This window comes from Diceros bicornis, chromosome 20 (assembly GCF_020826845.1).
Source record: "Diceros bicornis minor isolate mBicDic1 chromosome 20, mDicBic1.mat.cur, whole genome shotgun sequence".
NCBI classification, from domain to species: Eukaryota; Metazoa; Chordata; class Mammalia; order Perissodactyla; family Rhinocerotidae; genus Diceros; species Diceros bicornis.
Window position 1 is genome coordinate 6,447,136 of NC_080759.1, and position 21,424 is coordinate 6,468,559.

Sequence of the window (21,424 nt, forward strand, 5' to 3'; positions counted from 1 at the left end):
CCACCCCAGGCTCCCCTATCCCATCACGCTGTGTCCGCGACATGGGGCACGGTGGGCACCAGCAGGCAGTGCCCTCGACTGGCGACACCTTCCTTCCCTGGCCCTCCAGCATGCCTCTCCCGCCCCCGTCCCACCCTCGGATCTCACCACTCTCTGGTCTGAGCCCCCTGCTGCTCTCCATCACCCTGAGGCCCAGGCAGGCCTCCCTTTCGGGAGGCAAAAGGAGTGGATGCCCACGTGGGGGCGGCTCAGAGGCTGGATCAAGGCCACAGATTCATTTTACCACCCCTGGTGACCTTCCACCCTCCACTGACCAGGCCCTGTGCCCAAAGCCCCCAAAGGCCATCACTGAGGGCACACCTGTTGGGGACATCGCCTCACTTTGCACTGATAGCCCCCAGGACTCCCCAACAGCCATGCCCCTCCTTTCCCCCACCTAGGACGTCATCCTGTAGCCTTCGAGGGGCAGAGTGCAGGAATCAGTGTGGGCTCTGCAGGAGCTGAGCTCCAGGCCCATAGGGCCACCAGCCTCACCCGACCTTCAGGTGCACAGGTGAAAACAGGGAGGGGGGCCAAGGAGGGCCTCATCTCTCCTCCTTCCCTTCACCCCTCGTCCAGTCCTGCAGCACACCTTCTGGCCCCACCTTCAAATGTTCCTGAATCCAGCCACTTCTCTGCGCCTGCACAGCTTCATGCAGCCCTGGGCCACCCTCGTACCTCCTGCATGGTATCCTGACTTCCTTCCCACCCCACATACAGGCCAGAGGGAGCCTGCCAGTCAGTCCCTCCTCTGCTCACAGCCTTCCATGGCTCCCATCACTCAAGAGTAAAAACCCAGCTTCTCACCGTGACATATCACCTGCCCTCACACCCTCCTCTCTCCACCTTGCTCCCTCTGTTTCAGCCACACTGGCCACCTCACTGTATCTCCAACACCCCGAAGTGCCTCAGGGCCTTTGCACTGGCTGTTCCCTCTGCCTGGAATGTTGTTCCCCCAGGTACTGGCAGGGTTCCTCCTTCACCAACTTGACTTTACCTACTAATATCACCTGTTCAGAGTGCCTCCCTGACCCCCCTGTCATTCTCATCATTGGCACGTCACCATCTGTCCTGCTATACCTCCTACTCATTCTTGACTGTGCACTCTGTGTGGGCAGGGTTCATCTGTCCTGTCAATACTTTGGTCAGCCTGGCAGACAGAGGGACGCTCAGGGGTCCCAGGCTGGCTGGACATGCCCCCACAGGTCTGGCCAGAACTGTGGGGCAGCCCTGGACCTTCCCAACCACCATCTTGGCCCTCCCACCCAAGCACTATCTGGTCACCATGACGCCCATCAGTAACGGGAGAGGCGCCCCTGCCCACCAGCTCCAGCCCAGGCTCCAGTTTCATTTTGGCGGGGCCCAAAGGGGAGGCCACCAACGTGGATGCAGGACAGGAATAGAAAGTGGCTCCTGGGGCCGGCCCTGTGGCTTAGCAGTTGAGTCCGAGCGCTCCGCTGCTGGCGGCCCAGGTTCGGATCCTGGGCATGCACCACTTCTCCGGCCATGCTGGGACCGCGTCCCACATACAGCAACTAGAAAGATGTGCAGCTATGACATGCAACTATCTACTGGGGCTTTGAGGGGAAAAAAAATAAATAAAATCTTTAAAAAAAAAAAAAGAAAGTGACTCCTGGTGCTGGCAGCTGAGGCTCCCAGCTGGAGCAGGGCTCCCAGGCACCAGGCACCCAGTGGAGGGCTGCTGAGGTCCCAAGGTTAGCGCCCCTTCTCTGCCCGTCCCAAGAGGGTGGGCCTTCTCTCCCAGGGAGCTCACCACCTGACCACTCCTGACCCTGACTGATGGCCCTGCTCAGGTAAGCCTTATCCGCCACCTCTCCCCGGCTGGGCCCCCCACCAGGCAAGGAGGGGCTGAGGGTGGTCCCTGCTGCAGGGGGTCCCTTGCTCTATGTCCTGTCCTAGCAACGAGGCACTGGGTTTCAGATGGCCCCCTCTGGAGCAGATGGAGCCAGGCACTGGAACCCAGGTGCCTTCACTCCTCCCTGGGAAAGACCCAGTCACTGGCCCCGGGAGAAAGGGCATGTAGCCCTGTCCAGCTCACCGAGCCCAGTGTGGTCTCAGGGCCTCTGACGGGCTGTTCTTGCTGCCCAGGATGCTCATCTCCCCAGAACCGGGCCGAGCAGCTCCTTCTTGTTCAGGTGGACACAGCTCAATGGTGACCTCACCCACAGGCCCCAGATAACCCCCTCCCCTGACTGCCCGCCTCCCTCTCTGTTGTCCAGCCTCCTCTTATCACACGGTGCTCACTACGCATTTCTCTCTTCGGGCAGGCAGCTCCGTGCTTCGGCCACCGAGGCACTCCAGCGCCCACGGCCCCGACCACAGCGACCACAGCGGGTCTCAGTCTTGGCTGATGACTCACCACAGGGCAGCAGCGAGGAGCAGGGGCCTGGGGGCAGCGGGTTGATGTTTACTTCCACAAGGACCCGGCACACCCCCTCCCCGCTTGGCTGAGCTGAGGCCTGAGTGCTTCCAGCCCCCTCATCACCTACAGACTACGTGGGGCCCCGGTGTCAATCCTGGTGCTCCTTGTGATGGCTGTGACCTCTCTGCACCTCAGTCTTCCTGGATGCCAAGTGGGCTTGGGGGACATGGCTGTGCCACCCACAGCTCGGCAGCATAGGACAGCTGTTTGAGGTGCAGGGAAGTCTGTGTAGCTGCTACTTACAGACTCTGGTCTCCAGAGCCCCCTCCCAGGAACAGCCCTTGGCCACGGTGCCCAGGCCCCTCCCATCCGAGCCCTGGTTCCCCTACACCCACCTTGAAGTTGCTGGAGCAAACACGGACCGGATGGGGCTACCCTAGTGGAGATGTTTATTGACAGGATGGGGGCAGGGCTGGGCGAGACAGGACGGGTGAGCAAGACGGGAAAGTCGAGGGCAGGTGCCCAAGGGAGAGAGCAGCTTGGTTGGGCCTCACTGTCCCAGGCTCGGGAAGTGCCTCTGGGCCTCAGGCGCTGGGGGCGTACTGCAGCACCAGCCGGGCAAAATCGTTTTCCTTCAACACGAATGAGGGGAGAGATGTGAGCCAGGCCCCAAGTTCCAGGCCTTCCTTGGGTAGACCGGGGTCTGGGGCTCAGAGACGGGCACCCACATGGGCTCACCTTGGCCTGGTACTCCTTGATGAAGGGGTGGGACCTGTGGGCATCCTTCAGCTGGGACAGGTAGCGATTTGTCACCTGCGGGGGAGGTGAGTCCAGGTTAGCTGGATACACGGACCCCATGGTGGCTTTGTTTGTCCCATCCTGCAGTTGTGGGGTGGGACGAGGGCCACCCAGCCGACCCCAGGCAAGAACCTGGTCTCCCCACATTCCCTCCATCACCCACCCTGGAATCAGGCTGATGAGAGAGGACCCGCAGGGTGGGGGAAGCACCAGCTGGAACAGTGCCCGGCACAGAGACTGGGGGTCTGGTGCTGTTTCTGGGGTGAGTGAGAGGGTCGTTCTATCTGTCCTGCACTACCCCAGCCCCAAGGGTCCTGTGACTCTCTGTCAGAAAGCCCTTGGGAGGGGCCCTGGCCAGCTGGGCCAGTCACTTAAACGGAGCAGTGCCCCAATGTTCTTGCGCTCTGCCCTCACGAGGTGGGCTCACCAGAATCACTCCCCTGGGCCCCTTTTCTCTGTCCTGTTGCCCACCCCCCACCATGAGGTGGCACAGGCTGGGTCTCAGCCCAGGCGCCCTCCAAGCCTCAGCCTACTCATCCATAGGACTCACGGGAGCAGCTGACCTGCAGCCCGGAACCCACTCGTGGTGAGTTGCCCCAACCCCAGGCCAACTCTGAAGTTCAGACTCTAAGGCCCCAAGCTTCCTCTGGAGCCGGCACCAAACCAGAGACCCCCGCCCGCCCCAGGCTGGCACTGTAAGGGCTGGAAAACCCTTCTGCACCAGGCTTGGGGGGCCCTACCTCGGGGGGCTTGCCCAGGTGCTGGGACAGGACAATGAGGTTGATCAGTGTCTCCGGGTGGCCGCTGTCCTAGAAACAGGAGGACGCCGGGCAGACAGGGTCAGCTCCTCCAGGCCCCCAGACTCAGCCTGCTCACCCCTATCTTGGGCAGGACAACGTCCCCTGCTGCCCTGGGGTGGGGACGTGACCTGCACAAGGTCATACCCTCAGAAGTGAGGCAGGGCCGAGGCTGCAGGACTCAGAGTGCCCCCCAACAGTGGCCACTCTGTAAGCGGTGACCTTGGGGCCCTGCCTTCTGCCTCAGGAGGCAGCACAGTGTGGAGGGGCCACGGCCTCTTCCACCTCTGCAGGCCAGCTGCTTCCCCTCTGAGCTCGTTGTCTTCTGCAGACCAGACTGCAATGGAGCCCCTGGCTTACTGCAATTTGGGAGGAGTGGATTTATCACACAAATCTCAAAGTAACAAAGCCCGGCCCAAGGCGGCCTCAGTACTATCACAGCCATGCTATAACCAAGCCATTCCTCATGCTGTGACGATGAGGTCTGAGACCACGGGCAAACCCCGCCCACCCCACCTCTTCCCAAGGGAACTTGGCAGGAAGCTGCTGGGAAATCACCAGAACCTCCAGGCGGGTGACCTCATTCTGCCCGCCCATCCTGGGCTCTGAGGCACAGGGAACCCTGGGAACCACCCAGACGCTGCCTCGGCCAGGAGCCCCAGCCAGAGCCCCTAGTGCCTACGAGGCAGGGACACTGGGAGGAGCGCTGCCTGGACTCAGGGCAGAGGCACCATCTAGGACGCACAGCGCCTCAAGCTCAAGGGGCTGCAGAGACCCTGGCCTCCTGCACAGACTTGGCTCCACCCCTTGGCTGCCCTTCTTTGCGGAGACCCAACTTCTTCCGGCCAGCACAGGGTGCCCTGGCGGGGTGAGGCAGCTGCAGGGTGCAGCCTGGGGACACCAGCCCGCGGAAGCACTTGACTAACGCCCTTGGCCCGTCCCTGCTCTGCACACAACCTTCTGATGATCACTCGGCCCCTCGAAGAGATGAACAAGAAGAAAGCTTCCTACCAGTGTCAGTTTCTCATTATACCAAAAAATTTTTTCCAAAATTGAAAACAGCTTTGATGGCTTTTCTGATTATAAAAATAACGTAAAAGACGGATGTCAGTCAGGAGAAGACGACTGTGCCGCCCCAAGAGGGCAGCGCTCTCAGTCCCCCTTCTCGACAAGGATGGGCACAGGCGATGCCACGTGTCTGCAGCCCACTCTCCCCTCGGTAGTGAACGACGGGCGTCTCTTCCATGTATGGACCCAGGGGAGGCAGCCAAAGTGACAGCGAGGAGGGCCTGGGACATGTATGTCCGTTCAGCTCAGGCTGACTGAGGCTCAAGCTGACGGGATCTTCCCATTTCCAAGAGAAGCTAGAATCGGGATTTTCGTTTGCAATACCAATTTTCAGCTGACTCAGCATTAAAATCCCTGTGTGGCCACATGGCAGGCCCATGGGGTCTCTGCCGCACCTGTTTCTGTCCGTCTCCATCTGCCTGTGTGCCTCTGCAGCAAGCCCAGCCACCTGCCTTCCCCGCTCTGGGAGTCCTGGGCAGAGGCCAGTCCTGCCTGTACCTTGTCCAGCGCCTCCTGCAGCACGCCCTCGGCTGCCTCCCACCGGCCCTGGGCCATGTGGCAGGCCGCCTGCCCGTTGAGCAGCAGCAGGGTAGATGAGCACTTGTCAGCCATCTCCTGGAAGATGTAGTAGGCGTCCTGCAGCTTCTCGCCACCCTGTGGGGACAGTTCTGATGTCACTGTTTGTCACTCTGCTGTCTGGCCCTACCCCTGCCTGCTCCCTCACAGAAGGATCCCTGCACCTTGTGGAGACAATCCTGGCAAGGGCAGCCCATGGCAGGCACTCCTTGGACACTGCCCCCTTCCCCACAGAGACCCCCACGGAGCCTGTGCTGTGCTGAAGGGGCCGAAATGGCATGCAGCTGCTACAAGCCCGGCTCCCCGAGGCTTCTGTTTACAGATGCAGAAGCCTCAGCTTCCAAGAGGAGAACCAGTGCACAGGCGGCCGGGCCAAACTCTGAGCTGGGACCACTGGGTCACATGGCCCATCAGGGGTGGGCTTGCTCGGTGACCAGCAGCCCTGACCCCGACTGCCCAGGCTCTGAGTAGAAGGTTCTGTCTGCCTGCTAAAGACACAGTGTCACACTTGCAAGGGAGCCTGAGACCAAGATGTGCTTGTGAGAAAATGCAAGGCTACTAGAGACAGCTGTCAGGGTTTGTCTCACGAAACTAGACGGATATTGGAAACCAGCCTGGGCGAGGCCTCAGCTGCCCAAGGGCAGTGAAGATGCATAAACATGGGGAGCACATATTAAAAGGCCTGTACAGGGCTGGCCCCATGGCTTAGCGGTTAAGTGCACGCGCTCCGCTGCTGGCGGCCCGGGTTCGGATCCCGGGCGCGCACCGACACACCGCTTCTCCGGCCATGCTGAGGTCATGTCCCACGTACAGCAACCAGAAGGATGTGGAGCTATGACGTACACCTATCTACTGGGTCTTTGAGGGGAAAAATAAATAAAATTAAAAAAAAAAAAAAAAAAAAAGGCATGTACAGGGGCTGGCCCGGTGGTGTAGCAGTTAAGTTCACATGCTCCGCTTCAGCGGCCCGGGGATCGCAGGTCTGGATCCCGGGCACGCACTGACGCACCGTTTATCAAGCCATGCTGTGATGGCGTCCCATATAAAGTAGAAGAAGATGGGCACGGATGTTAGCCCAGGGCCAATCTTCCTCAGCAAAAAGAGGAGGACTGGCATCGGATGTTAGCTCAGTGCTGATCCTCCTCACACGCACACACACAAACAGGCCTGTACAAAAGAGTGACTCAGAAAGGAAGCCAAGTGCCACAGGCCAAAAAAGGGGCTGTTGCCAGGAGACTGGGGTACCCAGGCATGTGGGGGAACAGGGACTGGGCACAGGGGAACCCATGAGGGGGACACCCCCACCCGCTTTGTGCCAGAACCTCAGAGAGCAAGCTGAGCAGCAGCCAAGCCCAGGGCCAGACCCCAGAGGAGGGTCCGCTGCCAGGCAGGCCGGCTCAGTGGGTCCCGGGGGGCGTGTGGGGAAAGGCATGCCGAGTCAGGTTCCGGACCCCCCAGTCCATTCACTCTGGCCAAGCCACTCAGCTACGAGAATCCTACAATGGGGTAGACGCGGAGTGAGGTGGGAAACGTGCCCAGGTCCCCGGGGCTGGGATCCTCTGGCGGACTGGCCCTAAAGGAAGCAGGAGGTCCAGCGTATCGTGGAACCGCCCCACCTACACTCTCCCCATAGGAGCAGCCAGTGCTGGGTGCAGGGGGCCACCTCCCACCTCCCAGCTCCCTGATGCTCCTGCCCCCATCTCCCAGAGCAACCTAGGGGCTCACCACGGCCAGGTTAACCCAGGCGGTGGCCAGCTGGGTGAGGGTGGCATCCTCGTCCTGGTCCTGCATTTTCTTCAGCTCTTTCCTGGGGGCAGAGGAGAGAGGCAGGAAGGTGCTAAGGGGCCTGGCCAGTGCCCTGAGTTCCCTGCTCACAAGGCACACACACCTGCTTGCTTATGAGGCTCTAGAACCTTGGGCCATGGCCTGGCTGCCCCCCACCCGAGGCTACACACTTGAGAAGCCCAACCCAACCCTGCAGGACAGGCTCCACTGCCTGCCTCACAGAAGGACACTGAGATATGGACAGTGAAGCCCCTTGTCCTGGCAACACCCTGCAGGGAAGGGCAGGTAAACATCGGAGCATCACCCCGATCAACTGGAAGAACTAGAGAAACAATTGTGGCATCGATGCTCTGGGGCAGGGGGAGGGCTCGGGGACAGTCCCCACGCTGAGTGCCTCCTTGTGGACAGGAGCCCAACTTCCAGAGAACACGGGGTCCCAACATGGCCTGGCTGTTGCTCAGGCACCCCCAATGCACAGGCCACAGCACAGCGTCCCCAGGTGGTGACAGGTGAGGAGGAGCTTACCGGGCAAGGTCCAGGCGGTCCAGCTTCAGCAGGATCTGCACCGTCATGGCCATGCTGCGGGACAGGGCAGCAGTCAGCGCACCCCTCCCCACTTTACTCTCCCATGAGAGGCTCACTTCATGTGGGTTCCACCTTCTGGAACATTCCTATGAGTGCTTGGGCCACCAACCCAGCCTTGCAGAGGGGGACACTGAGGTTGACCACTGGCCCAGCAGAGCCAGACTCAGACCTGGGCACCCGTTGCTAGGCTGAGCACTCCCATCACTTCCTGGGAACCTCACTCTCATGTGTCACAGCTGAGCACGCTCAGGCCGGGAGCTCCTGTGGGGTCCCCAAGGCAGGGACCCCAGGCCTCTGGCCTGCTCCCTGCCCATGCCTCAGCCGGCCACCATATTCACATCTCCTACCCCCAGCCCCCTTCCAAATTCAGTCACAGATGAAGTGCTGTAGGGGGGACACGGCTCACTCCCTTCAGTTCCCACACCCACTGCTTCCCTCTTGGGCTGTGACTGCCCAGTACTAATGTGGCTGCTTGTTCCCAGGTTGTCCCACAGGAATGTGACCCAGCACCCAGACCAGCCAAGGTAAGAGCATGAGAAACACTTGTGGGGCCCACTGCCTCCTTGGCCATGTGCTATGCCGATTTCTAAGCTGCTGCAAATCCCCTTCTGGATTGAGAAGGACATAAACAGATACATAAGGAACATGTAGCGACCAACTAACCAAGCGAAGGCAGGAGCCAGAGAACTCACGGGGAAGGGCGACTGTGCCCTCTGGGGCTGGAGCCCTGGACACAGTGCTGGCCCAGAGTCACCTCCTGGGATGGGGGTGGAGGCGACTGCATGCTGTGTGGGCTCTAGCACCCCAGCCTTGGAGTGCCCTGAATGAGGGCCGGCCTCAGGGGAGAGCCTGGAGAACCTAGGAGGACACGGAAAAGCCAGCATAGAGGAACACAAGGCTTCATGGGGGAATGGGATACAGAAACCTCAGGCAGAGACAAAGCTGCTTTCTGCTCTGCCCTCAGGAAAAGGTTTGCAGCCCCAGGCACTGTGTCCTTGGAGCAGTGGCCCAGCAGTGCACAAAGAAGTGTCTCCTGGACAGAGAATGAGAGCTGCAGCCTAAATAGGAGGTCTTCTCCCCGCCCCAGTCTCTCATAGTAGCCCCCTCACTGTTCCCAGGACGATGGCTGAAGAGGGCCTGAGCATCCTGGAGACCAGAGGGGCCAATCACCTCTCCAGGCCGTCCCTGTGGTGCAGGGCGGACACTCACCACTCCAGGCTGTCCCCTTGGTGCAGGGCACGCAGGGCTGCGTCCAAGTTCTGGTCATGGAAGTAGATGGAGGCAGCCATCAGTAGGAAGGTGGTGTTGGTCACATCTACGCTCCTGCTCATCTCCTGGTCCAGCTCAGCAACAATTGCGTCCCTGCAAGACATGGTGACGCAGGGCCCGTGGCTGGGGGTGGGAGGCAGGCCTCACCCCTGTGGGAGCAGACAGGCCCAGAGAGGGCGAGTCAGGCCGCCAGGGACACACAGCAGCAGCGGGCAGAATGGGCCCAGCTGTCTCTGTCAAGCCCCACTGGGTGCCAGCCTTGTCACCTTCCCCCAAGGTATTTCTCACCCCCACACAGACAGGGAAATCAAGGTCAAGAAAAGTGGGGCTAGGTGCTCCCAGCCCCACGGGGAGATGTGGTGCAGGAGGGGCCACACCCGGCTCTGCCCATGAAGCAGCACAAATGACCACGTGGGCCTCGAGATACCCCAGCCTCAGCGCTTGGGGGCTGTGATGTCCATACCACCCTGGAATGTGGAGGGATGGCTGACTTGCCGGGGGTGCATCCACAGGGACATGAGACTACACATGTGAATCTCACAGTGGAACGTCACCACCTTCCTGAGGAGGCCCGTGGTCCGGTGGAGGCTCCAGACGCTCATCCATCAGCACATGGGCCTGGGTACCAAGGGCAGCTGGGCAGGAGCACGCCCCACTGCCAGGGAGGCTGCCCTCCGTTCCTGACCCCGGCGTGCTGGCTGCTCCTGGCCAGTGAGTAATGTGCTAGGCTGGGGGCTGAGAGCCAGCGGCCGGCCTGGAGTCCAGGCTTGGCCAAGGACCAACCAGGCACCCACACATGTCACAGGACACCCAAGCCATGGTCTGCTTAACTGGAAAATGGAGCCAAGACCCCTTGTTTCAAAGGGCTGCTGAGCAGTCGATGAGAGAAAGAAGGCAAAGGCCGGGCCCCTCACCACTAGACAAAAGCTGCTGTTTGGGGTCCATACAGTCTCCACAAACGCGTGGATGTCATGAGGATTTCTGGGGCGCTGTTGGCCAAATACCTGTGTCTGAGGGCCCCTGGAGAGCGGGGACATGCCCATCACTGTCTCCGTGCCCACCAAGGAGATACCTGATGGACAAATAACTTCAAATCTAAGCCTGTTTCCTGCTCTGCAAGGCAGGACCACGTACAGGGTGTAATGCAGGGTTGGCCTGAGGAGCCCTCTGGGCCGCCTCACGGAGCTTCCTGCCTGGTTCTGGGCACACGGGGTGTGGACACACTGCCTGCTGTTGTCACTGTGATGTCAGTGTTGTACACTGGAACACGCTGCAGCTGTGCTCACTGCTCTGGAACTTTCTCCACCTGCTTGCCAGGCAGGCCGTGTGCAGGAGCAGGTGTGTGCTGCCAGGATGGACCCACCTTGAACTGCTCTGCTTTCCTGAGCTCCTGCCCCATGCCACATGCTTCCTGTGGGTTCTTTCCTGTAATGCTCACAGCAGCCACTGCTCCTGGAGGACCCCCAGGTACCCTCTCCTTCCAAAGGACAATGGGATTTGTCACCTCGGCTAGTGAAGTGCGGGGCGGGAGAAACGATGGCCTCAGGAGGCTGCCCGTCTTAGTGTCCTGGGGCTGCTGTCACAAAGCACCACCAGCCAGGGGAGATTAAAACAACAGGAGTTTCTTCTCTCACAACTCTGGAGGCCAGAAGTCTGAGATCAAGGGTGGGCAGGGTTGGCTCCTTCGGAGGCTCTTAGGGGGAATCCGTCCCGGGCCTCTCTCCCGGCTTCTGGTGGCTGCACAGTCCTGTGTTCCTCAGCTGTGTCTACGTCACCCCGATCTCTGTCTCCATCCTCACATGGCATCTTCTCTGTGTCTTCTCCTCTTCTGTCTCTTATAAAGACCCCAGTCACCCTATACCCAGGATGAGCTCAAGATCCTTAACCACTTACATCTGCAAAGACCCCACTCCCAATGAGGGCACATTCACAGGTTCCAGGGGTCAGATATGGACACGTCTTGCAGGGGCCCCCATTCAGCTGTGACTGCTCACAAGTAAACCCCGAGCCTCGGACTTTGTGGACGAAGGAGCTCACAGCACACACACTTGGGACCAGCAGACAGCCGCCACAGCCCACGAGCGAAACATGGTGTCAACAAGGTCATGACCACGTCCTGGTCTAAGAAGCTCTGCAGGGCAGAGACTGGGGAAGGCCCCTCTGTGAGTCGTCTCAGTGCCGCGAGGGATGGCCTGGGGTGGTGGTGGGGTCTTGGGGCAGGGACAGGGGTCAGCCCACAGAGCAGAGCATCTCCCTGTCGTGGGCTGTGCCATCATCCTTCTATCCCAGCTGCCCTGTGGGGAGTGTTTTACCTCCCCAATCCCAGCCCATTCCCAGGGATGGGGGAAACCAAGGTGCAGAGGGGCCGCGGAGCCTGCTGGGTCAAGCTGGTGCTCCACGCACAGGTGAGGCAGGGTCACGTGGCTCCCACCTGCAGAGGCCTGAGCTCACGTGCATCTGGGCAAGCATGCTACCACTGAGGGAACAGCCATGCAAACCCCGCAGTAGGAACCACTCGAGGCCAGCAGGGCTGGAATGTGCCACTGCAGACCCCACACTGAGCAGCAGAACACAGGTGGGCCTGGGCCTGGGATGCTTGGCCCTAGCCTGGCAGGCAAGGCTCACCCTGCCCTCCCTTGGCCGCTGGAGGGGGCAGTGCTTCCAGGTCCCCACAGCCCCAACCTCCACCTCCCCTGGCAATCACCCTCGGGAATTTGACAATTGCTGGTCTGTGGCTCAGGGTGAGGACTTGGCATGTTCCCATCCCCCCTCCACCTGGGTCCCCTTCCTGAGGAGACGATCAGCAGGTGGTACAACCGCCTCCCTGGACAGACCGAGGGCCTGGGTAAGCAGCAGGCTGGAAGACTGGCTGGAGGGTCTCGACCCTGTGTGTCGAGGGGGAGGCCCTCTTGGCAGCACGACGCCCCTCACGGCCCCGGAGGGCATCTGCACACAAGTCCTCATCTGTGACCCCCCGAGACCCCTTTGAAGCAGGGTCCATCACTGCCGCCCACTGTGCAGGTGAGGGAAACAGAGATTCAGGGAGGTGACAGGTGGGAAAGAGGGACACCCCCCTAGGGCCCCCCATCCTCACCTCCGGCTGTCACTGGCCAGGTACTCAGCAAACATGCGCACAGCTTGGAGTTCGGGGGCCGAGGAGGGTTTGATCTCATCCAGGACCACGCCATATTTCCTCTGCCGTCAAGGCAAGCATGCTGTCAGTTCCCCACTCCTACCCCACAGGATTTATAGATCCTCAGCCCCCAGGAACACAAGGGCTTCTCGTGGCTCCAGCATCACCCGGGTGGGCACTCGGCCCTGGTGCAGCAGGTAAAACCCACACTGCCCTCCCTGGGCTGCAGGAGGTCTACCACCCACCACCTCCAGGGACCCAAGGCTGCCAGGTGCCAGCCTCACTACAGTGCACTGTGGAAGCCAGCACAGACTCGTCACCTGTCAGGCCACGCTGCCCACTGCTCTGGCTGGAGACCCCAGTGGTTCACCCCAGTGGTGGTGAGGTGACAGGGTGAGGGTCCCACGAGCTCTGGGGAGGTATGTCACTGGGGGCAGGGGGTCTGGGTATGTGCTTCTATAGAGCAGAACACACCCCCCACAACAGAGGCCCTCCCTGCTGACACCCAGAACTGGTGCTGGGGGTCACCTCCTAGAGGGGAACTGGAGCCAGGGGCCCATTTCTCACTGTGTTTCTCTCTAGGCAGTTTCAGTGTTTTTACTGCCACGCACAGGTGTTCGTTTTTGTAAAACGTACGCGTGCACACACATACGTATGAACACATTCCAAGGAGATTGTGGGCCATACATACTGTCTGGGCCTGAGCTTCACTCTTGAGTGTCAGGGGGTGGGGGGTCCTGTCAGGCTCTGGAATGCCCCACAAACAGAAAGGTGCGAAGAGCCCTGGGAAGCCACTGGAGCCCAGATGTGAGGTGGGGCAGCTGCGAAGCCGCAGTTCCAGGGCTGCAGCTAGGGGACAAGGCAGGTGGGAGGCCGGAAGCCACACTCGCACAGCGGGCATTGGGCAGAACCGGGGCAGGGCACAGCTCGGTTCTATCTGCACTGTCTGGATTTTTAGAACATAAGGAGACACTCTTACTGTATTCCAGAGTAACGCTGCGTTTAAAAACCCCCAGTGCCTAAACTGTGGACTCTAGTTAACATCAGGGTCAATATCGGTGTATCGATTGTAACAAAAGCATCTGGCCAACCCAAGACGTTAATAAGAGAAACTGCTGGGTGGGGGGGTGGAATACGGAATTTTCTTTACTATTTGCTCAATTATTCTGTAAACTTAAAACTGTACTAAACAAATAAAATCTGATTACGTAAAAAGATAAAAGTGAGAAATCCTGACACTGGCCCTCTGGCCTGGTGGTCCAGGGCCTCGGTGACACACCCACCTACTTGTGGTGGCCACACTGGCTGCTCGTGGTGGCTGGACTCTACCCTCCCCTCCCCCTCCCAGCACTGTTCCTTACTCCCCCACCCCAGGGGTGTTGGTGGCCCGGGGCACGGTGACGGGCCCACACTCACCTGTGCCAGGTATGCTCTGTACAGGAAGACATCCCTTTCCACGTCTCTCTCTGGGCTCGATGGCTACAGAAACAGAGGCAGGTCAGGATGCACAGGACAGGCCCTCAGAGGCCAAGAGTGGGCAGCTTCCCCAGCAGAGTCTGGGCCTCAGTCCTGGCCCTGGCTCTCAGCTGCTTGTGACCTTGGGGGACAGGAGAGCAGCCCCGGCTGAGGGCACGCAGCATGCCGGGCAACTGATGCTGTCCCACCCCGACACCACCCTGGGAAGGTGGTTTGATCGTCACCCCCATCTGTCCAGGTGAGAGATGGGGGCACCAAAAGTGCCACATCTGTTCCAACTACATGGCAAGGGGCCAGGGTGGAGCCCACGCCTCTGACTACCTCTTCCAGATGGGGAAGGAGCCCAGGGGGCAGCAGGTCAAAAGAGAAGCTGCTTGACAGTCCGTGTGGTCCAAGGACATTAGGGGGACGTGCCTTGGTGACTGGGTTTGTAAAAGCAGAGAGAATAGGTCTGGGCCGGCTGATGCTGGACAACAGATAAGACCCAGGTGGAGACATGCAAAGGGGACTTTGCCTTCTTAACAAATACTTCCACGCAGCTTGTTCCTGTCCTGTTTTTGTTCCAAAATACTCTTTAAACATGGCAAACAAAACAGATGAAGGTCGGCCTCACACAGAGAGCCTGCCCTATCTCCAGCAAAAGGGCCTTTCTGAGAGAGCTCAGCTTGGCTGCCCAGGGCTGGGCGAGACCTCAGGGACAAGGCCCACGGGCCAGGCCCCCGCGGCCCAGCCACCGCACAGAGCCAAGGACTAGGAGCAAGGTGACCTCACAGAATGTTCACTGTGGGACTGTGAGGAAGCCCCCAGGAGACTGCAGGCAGGCAGGGGACCCTTCCTTTGGAGAAGAGCTTTGGACGATGCCCCAGGGTGCCAGCCGGCTCCCTGGGAGGCCTTGCGGTACCTGGGATGGGTGCGCACAGAGCAGCTCTGCCCAGAGGGCTTGAGGGCACTGGGACAGGCCACCCGGGGGCCAGAAGAGGTAACTGACGTGGGAAGAGGGCCGGCCACGTTGGAGTCGCCATTCCAACAGCCTCCAAACCATGGACCCTGGAAAAGTGCACAGAAAGATGGCCTGTCCACACAGGACAGAGTCTGAAGCCCACAGCTGGGGGCACACCAGGACTGCCCTCCCTGAGGCTGAGAACCAGATTCCTAGTCACCTCACCTTCTTCTCCTCAGCCTGGGGTGGGGGCGGGGGAGTGAGGGCGGCAAACACTTTCTCCTCCCAGGTCAACGGAGACCTAGAACAAGAAGCCTGGCGCCTGGCTCCTGGCCCCAGCTCAATGCAGGGCAACTTGGCCACAGGGTTCCAATGGCTTGCTCTGGCCTTGATGGCCAGGCTGGGGATCTGGCCATGATTTAGAACATGACGTCTTTTTTTTTTTTTTTTTTTGCTGAGGAAGATTGGCCCTGAGCTAACACCTGTGCCAATCTTCTTCTATTTTGTATATGGGACGCCGCCTCAGCATGGCTTGACGAGCGGTGCATAGGTCCGCGCCTAGATCTGAACCTGCAAACCCCAGGCTGCCACAGCAGAGCGCACGAACTTAACCACTGCATCACCCGGCTGCCCCTCTTCTAAATAAGGGCAACCTGCCTGGGGTCCACACACTACCTTCAATAAAAAGAGACAAATGGCGGGCCGGCCCCGTGGCTTGGCGGTTGGGTGCGCGCGCTCCACTACTGGCGGCCCGGGTTCGGATCCCGGGCATGCGCCGACGCACTGCTTCTCTGGCCATGCTGAGGCCACATCCCGCATACAGCAGCTAGAAGGATGTGCAGCTGTGACATACAACTATCTACTGGGGCTTTGGGGGAAAAAATAAATAAATAAAATTATAAAAAAAAAAAAAAGAGACAAATGGCAGCTCTTGGTGTCTTTGAAGCAATAATACAGTGGGACGCCATGAGGGACTGGGGTGGCTTTGGGTCCCAGAGGCAACTCTGAGCCTCAGCTCCCCCATCTGTAAAATGGGCACCCCCACCCCGAGCCTGCAGGACTGCTGAGGCATCACCCAGACCAGCATGTGGACACTCAGGACCCCCTCAAACAGCCTGAGAGAGAAGAGCGTCTGGGAGGCGTTAAGAACAAGGACAGACATACAGGCCAGGGGCCACGACAGGAGATTTTGGAACCTCTGTAGTTTCCCTCGACAGTCATGTTTTACCCCACAGCAACTGGAAGTGAAACGTGCGTCTCCCTGGGGCGAGAGAGCTCGAGCCTGGTTTGTACCACAGCTGCTGGCAGAGCAAAGACACATTTTGAAAAAAGGAGAGGCAGGGGCCAGCCCAGTGGCATAGTGGTTAAGCTCGCGCGTTCTGCTTCAGCAGCCCGGGGTTCGCCTGTTCAGATCCTGGGCGCGGACCTACTCGCTGCTCATCCAGTCACGCTGAGGCGGCGTCCCACATAGAAGAACTACAACTCCACAACTATGACACAAACTACGTCCTGGGGCTTTGGGGAGAAAAAAAAAAAAGAGGGAGACTGGCAACAGACGTTAGCGCAGGGCCAATCTTCCTCAAAAAAAAAAAAGAAAAGAAAGAAAAAAGGAGAGGCAAGTGCAAGGATGCCTGCTGGCACAGCAGAAAGCCAGAAGGGACCCAAATGTCCGGCAACAGAGGAGTAGCTACATAAACTGCAGCAGGTCCCCACGGGGGCACACGACACAGTGGGGAAAAAGAAGGCAGCACATCTACAGGTACTGACGCACATTGTTCTGCGAGACAACTGCAGACGACAGGCCTGGCACGGTCTGTTCTGCTAACAAGGAACAAGGCACAGACAGCTGCCTGTTCACACGCCAGGACAAGCCGGGAGCAGACTCTGGGCTGGTTCAGAACGTCTTCACTCCTCATGCGAGACTCATCTGTTTGTTACCTGGGAGATCAAAACCCACCAAGGCAGGCCGACCAGAGCCAGGAGACAAAGAAGGCTTGTGGAGACTGGGCCAGAAACTGTGTGGCTTGGCAAGAGCCTGCCACCGGTGACTAAGGCTGTGGAGTGCAGATTGGGAGCAGGAGCCTGCACTTCGTGGAGCGGGACCACGGAGCCGCTCCCCAATCCCCCAGGGGAGACAGGCCACCAACCCAAGGCCCATGGCGGCACCTGTCTTACTGCGGCTGAGCGTCTGCCCGCACGCCTGCCGTGCAGGATGCTTCCCGCCTGAAGGCCCCTCCTCCCCGTGACAGCTTCCTTCTGTGGGGCCCAAAGCTGATCCAGGAACAGCCAGTTTACAGCGTGGCTAATGAGAAGCCCCGCTTTAAACAGACCAAAAACCTACTGCCCTCCCTGCCAAGAGGAGACAGGGGGCACAGAGGGGGTCCTGGGTCCACTTGACAGTCAGCTGTGGTCCCAGACCCCAAGGTCTGCTGGGCTGAAATGTTCCGGAAGGAGCTGGTGAGACCTGCTCTGGCAGCTTGACTAAGTCACTGGTTGGAGGCCCTTGCTGAATGCTGTGACTTCCCTGAGGCTACGTTCCCCTTTCTGGGTTGGGCCCCACCTGCAAACTGGGGTAACCAATGCTGGAGGCCGGGTCATTGGGAGGTCAGCCTCCCAACGGGTGAGTGCATTGGGGCTCCAAGCACCATCCCTGTAGCAGCAGCAGCAGCAGCAGCGTCTCCCAGGAGCTCATTAGGGAGGCAGAGTCTTGGGCCCCTCCCCGACCTGCTGATTCAGACCCTGCAGGGGTGGCTCCAGTAACCCCCATTTACAGAGCACCCCAGGGACTCTGATGCATCCCACCACGCGAGCACTGTGGTCCCCAGCCCCCACAGCTCGTCAGAATCACCTGGGAACTCAGAACCAGCAAAGCCAGGAAGCCCACCCCACCAATGATGCCTGACCCTGGGGTGGCCCCACACTGCCCCAGACAGCTCAGAGGTGCAGCCGGGGCCGAGGACGATGGTACTGTCTGGGGAGGCCAGTTAGAGCCACCTGACCACACCACATGGCCAGCTGCTCAAGGCTTTCTTCACTGCTTCGGCCCAACACCTGGGCAGTGCCTGCCATCTTGTGGGCACTTGAGAAATATCTGACAAATGGGGAAACTTCATGACAGTGACATTGTGCTATGACATACCAGGTGTTCTAGCGGGAGCCACCTCAGGTGGTGCCTGTCTGAAGTCCTGGAGCTGCTGTAACAAACTACCACAAACTAGGGGGCTTAAAACAACAGATACTTATTCTCGCACAGTTCTGGAGGCCAGAAGTCCAAAATTAAGGTGTCAATAGGGCCGTGGCTCCCCACAAAGGCTCTCTAGGAGGATCCTTCTTTGCCTCACCCAGCTTCTGGGACTCCAGGTGTTCCTGGGCTTGTGGCTCATCACCCCAATCTCTGCCTCTGTCTTCTCTGTCTGTGTCTCAAACCTCTCTTTGCCTTTCTCTTAGAAGGACACTTCTCATTGGATTTAAGGCCCATCCTAAATCCTGGATGACTTCATCTAGAGATCCTACTGAATTACATCTGTAAAGACCCTTTTTCCAAGTAAGCTACATTCACAGGTTCTGGGTAGACATATCTTTTCAGGGACACCACTCAACCCAGTACAGCCTGCCCAGGACGGTTCAGGTGGCCTATGGATCAGAATTAAATCACATCAAATGGCTCAGGGGGGAGAGTGCTCCATTCTTCTGGATGCTTCAGGGAGAACACCTTGGCTTGGTGGCAGCACCTCTTGATCACATCGCCAAAGAGGGCGCAGGTCCCCAGCTCAGAGGCTGAGCAGTGTGCCTCCAGCCAAAGTGACCACTGACATGGTTTCCATATCTTCATTTTCAGACACTCTCTATGTGCAGCAGGTCATGCTGGTTCTCCCTTTCAGCAGCAGTGTATAGTCTGCATATAATGACTCAAAAGAACACATCGCTATGAAGTAAGCAGAACAGACATACGGTAGAAGTCAAAAGGTGGAATGTGAGTGTAACACTGAATCTCACAGTGACCCTAATGAGATAGGCATCATTTTTCCCATTTGACAGGAGAGGAAAACAGAAGCTCAAAGAGGTGCAATGACTCAGCCCTGGTAGCAGAGCCGAAATCTGAGCCCAGGTCTGTCTCAATCTTCTCGCAGCCCACACTACCCCAGCCAAGAGACACATAAAATTGTGGTGGTGAGCCAAATAAGGCACCCCCCACCCCTGCTGCCCAGAGATGTCCACACCAGTCCTTGGAATCTGTGAATAGCTTACATCACGTCACAAAAGGGACTTCAGAGCTGTGATTAAGGTTATGGACCCTAAGAGGGGGAAACTATGCTGGGTTATCTGGGAGGGCACAGCCCAATCACAGAAGCTGATAGCAGCTAACAGACAGAAGGAATGCAGAAGGGGAAATTCGAGAGATTCCAACTGTGAGAACCCCACGGCTAGTTCTGAGATGGAGGGGCTACATGGAGGTTGAGAATTGGAGAGAAGCTTCTAGGAGGTAACTTAGGTGGTCCCAGGCAGAGAGCCAGCAACCTGAATGAGTTTGGAAGCAGATTCTTCCCTGGAATCTCCAGAAAAGACACAGCCCACCTGACAATTTGATTTTAGCCTGGTGAGCCGTGTTGGACTTCTGACGTATAGAAACTTTGAGATAAGTTTGTGTCATCTTAAGCTATTGTTTGAGATAATTTGTCCCGGCGGCAACAGAAAACTCATGCAATCATGCAAACGTTATTTCAAGAAATCCAAACCGCTTTCTGAAATCTGTTTGAGGCTTTATCCCCATTATACAGATGACGTGCAGGGAAATCAGGTACACTGCAAAAGGCGAAAAGCATGGAAAACAAGCCTTCTCTACTTCAGAGTCTAAATTCCTCCCAACTCTCTGGCTGCCTCTGTGAAGACACCTGCCACTCTCTCACTAGGTGCTCCAGTGGCTTCCTGTGCCTTTAGAATAAAATCTAAAGCCCTGCCGTGACCCCAAGGCCCTGCCCACCTCATTCTCATCCTCCCCATCGCTTGCCCCACTTCTGCTACACTGACCCCTTATGCCTGGGCTACGCCAAGCTCATCCCTGCCTCAGCACTTTTGCAGCAGTTTATGGGGTCAGACGCCTCTCAAGATTCAGCCTCAGGTTCAAATGACAATCAGAGAGGCCTGGCCTGATCTGACCACTCCCACATGAAGCAGCACCCTCCTTCTCCATTCTCAGCACTTTTTATCTACCCCCATCCCCAGAGTGCTCAAGTTGTAACTACGTATTCACTAGCTTCTTTACTTGCTTACTCTCTTTGGAACACTAGACTGTGAAGGCAGGCAAGACTGCCAATTTCACTGCTCTTAAAAGTTCTCCAATGGTTCACTCTCGCAGTGTCAGTAACATCATGTCCCTCCCCAAAAGTTGCTGCTAATGGCCCCTGGTGCCCCCTCTCCTGTCACTGGCTGGCTGGGCCCTGCCTTGCAGGGCTATTTTCTAGCTCTCAAACAGCCAAGCTCATTCCCACCACTCTCCATCACGCCACCTCTTGACTTCTTGTTTATTTACTCCTTTACTGTCTGTCTCCCTTGAGAGGCTGAGGTTTCTGAAAATGCTAGGAGTTTTGTCTGTTTTGTCACTGCTCTGAGCCCAGCACGAATACACTACTTGGCCCACAGAGATGCTCAATGAGGAACGAACGAATGAATAACTGAACAAGCACGTCTGGGGACAAATGACCGGGCTAGTGGGGCAGGATAACACCGGGGAAGCCATTTCTCTCTTGAGCCTCAGTGTTCTCTGTAAAATGAGGATAAACAGCAGTCCCTACTTCACGGGAATTGAGGGTCTGGCGGAACAGTGTGGGCCGCTCAACAAAGGAGAACATTATTACTACATGATACAAATGCCTCTCTTACTCCAATGCTTCCAGGACGCAGAGCGAGCGCTCTGAGTGAGAAGCACTATGAACTGTTACTGCTCTGAGATTTGCTATGGGACAAGATAACTCCTCACCGCGCTCTCAAGAGATGCGTGAGGGGAAACCGCCGCGAGAAGAGGAAGCGTTCTTAAAGTCAGACCGCGACTCGCGGCCACCAGGCAGCTTCCTCCGTCCCCGCCCCCAGCGTCCCGGGCCCGGAGCGGCCGCACCTTCACCCGCTGCGCCTCATTGATGCACTGCTGGTAGCTCCCAATGTAGAAAGCATTCTTCACGTCGAACAACTCGTCCACCTCCCCTGAGCTGCCGGAGGCCGGGCCGGGGGCGGGAGGCGCCATATCGCTATCGTCGCAACCGCTCTTCTTCCTGAGGGACACGTCGGCCGGAAGCAGGGGGCCACCGCGGGGCCGGGAAATGTAGTTCACTCGTTCCGGCCTGGAGATGAGCCAATGGGAGACGCCTAAACGGGGGTACGGGGGACGCGAGTGCGTCTCGCAGGGCATCTCGGGAATTGTAGTTTGATTCGATCCTGCGAGCCAATGGGATTCGGGGAAATATGGTAAGGATGCGGTCGATGGCAGAGTGAGCTGGAGAGGGCGGGACCATGCAGGAGGCGGATCCAATTAACGGGAGAGGTTTCGTGACGTCATCAGCACGCGCCGGAAGCGCCTCTAC

The 21,424-nt window shown here is 58.3% G+C and overlaps 1 protein-coding gene across 2 annotated transcripts; it reads right to left on the reverse strand.

Moving 5' to 3' along the window:
- Positions 1-2,848: 2,848 nt before the first annotated feature.
- On the reverse strand, positions 2,849-21,140 carry COPE (COPI coat complex subunit epsilon). Of its 2 annotated transcripts, XM_058563827.1 has the most exons (10): positions 20,962-21,138; positions 13,850-13,912; positions 12,395-12,495; positions 9,241-9,393; positions 7,972-8,025; positions 7,387-7,468; positions 5,584-5,739; positions 3,961-4,029; positions 3,161-3,235; positions 2,849-3,054 (listed from the first exon to the last, which is right to left on the reverse strand). In XM_058563827.1, exons 1-10 carry the CDS (start codon positions 21,085-21,087, stop codon positions 3,007-3,009), a joined length of 927 nt encoding a protein of 308 aa, XP_058419810.1. In that variant the 5' UTR covers positions 21,088-21,138; the 3' UTR covers positions 2,849-3,006. The 2 variants fall into 2 exon arrangements, with proteins under 2 accessions (XP_058419810.1, XP_058419811.1); XM_058563828.1 differs by lacking the exon at positions 3,961-4,029 and having other exon boundaries at positions 20,962-21,140.
- Between the last annotated feature and the right edge of the window lie 284 nt (positions 21,141-21,424).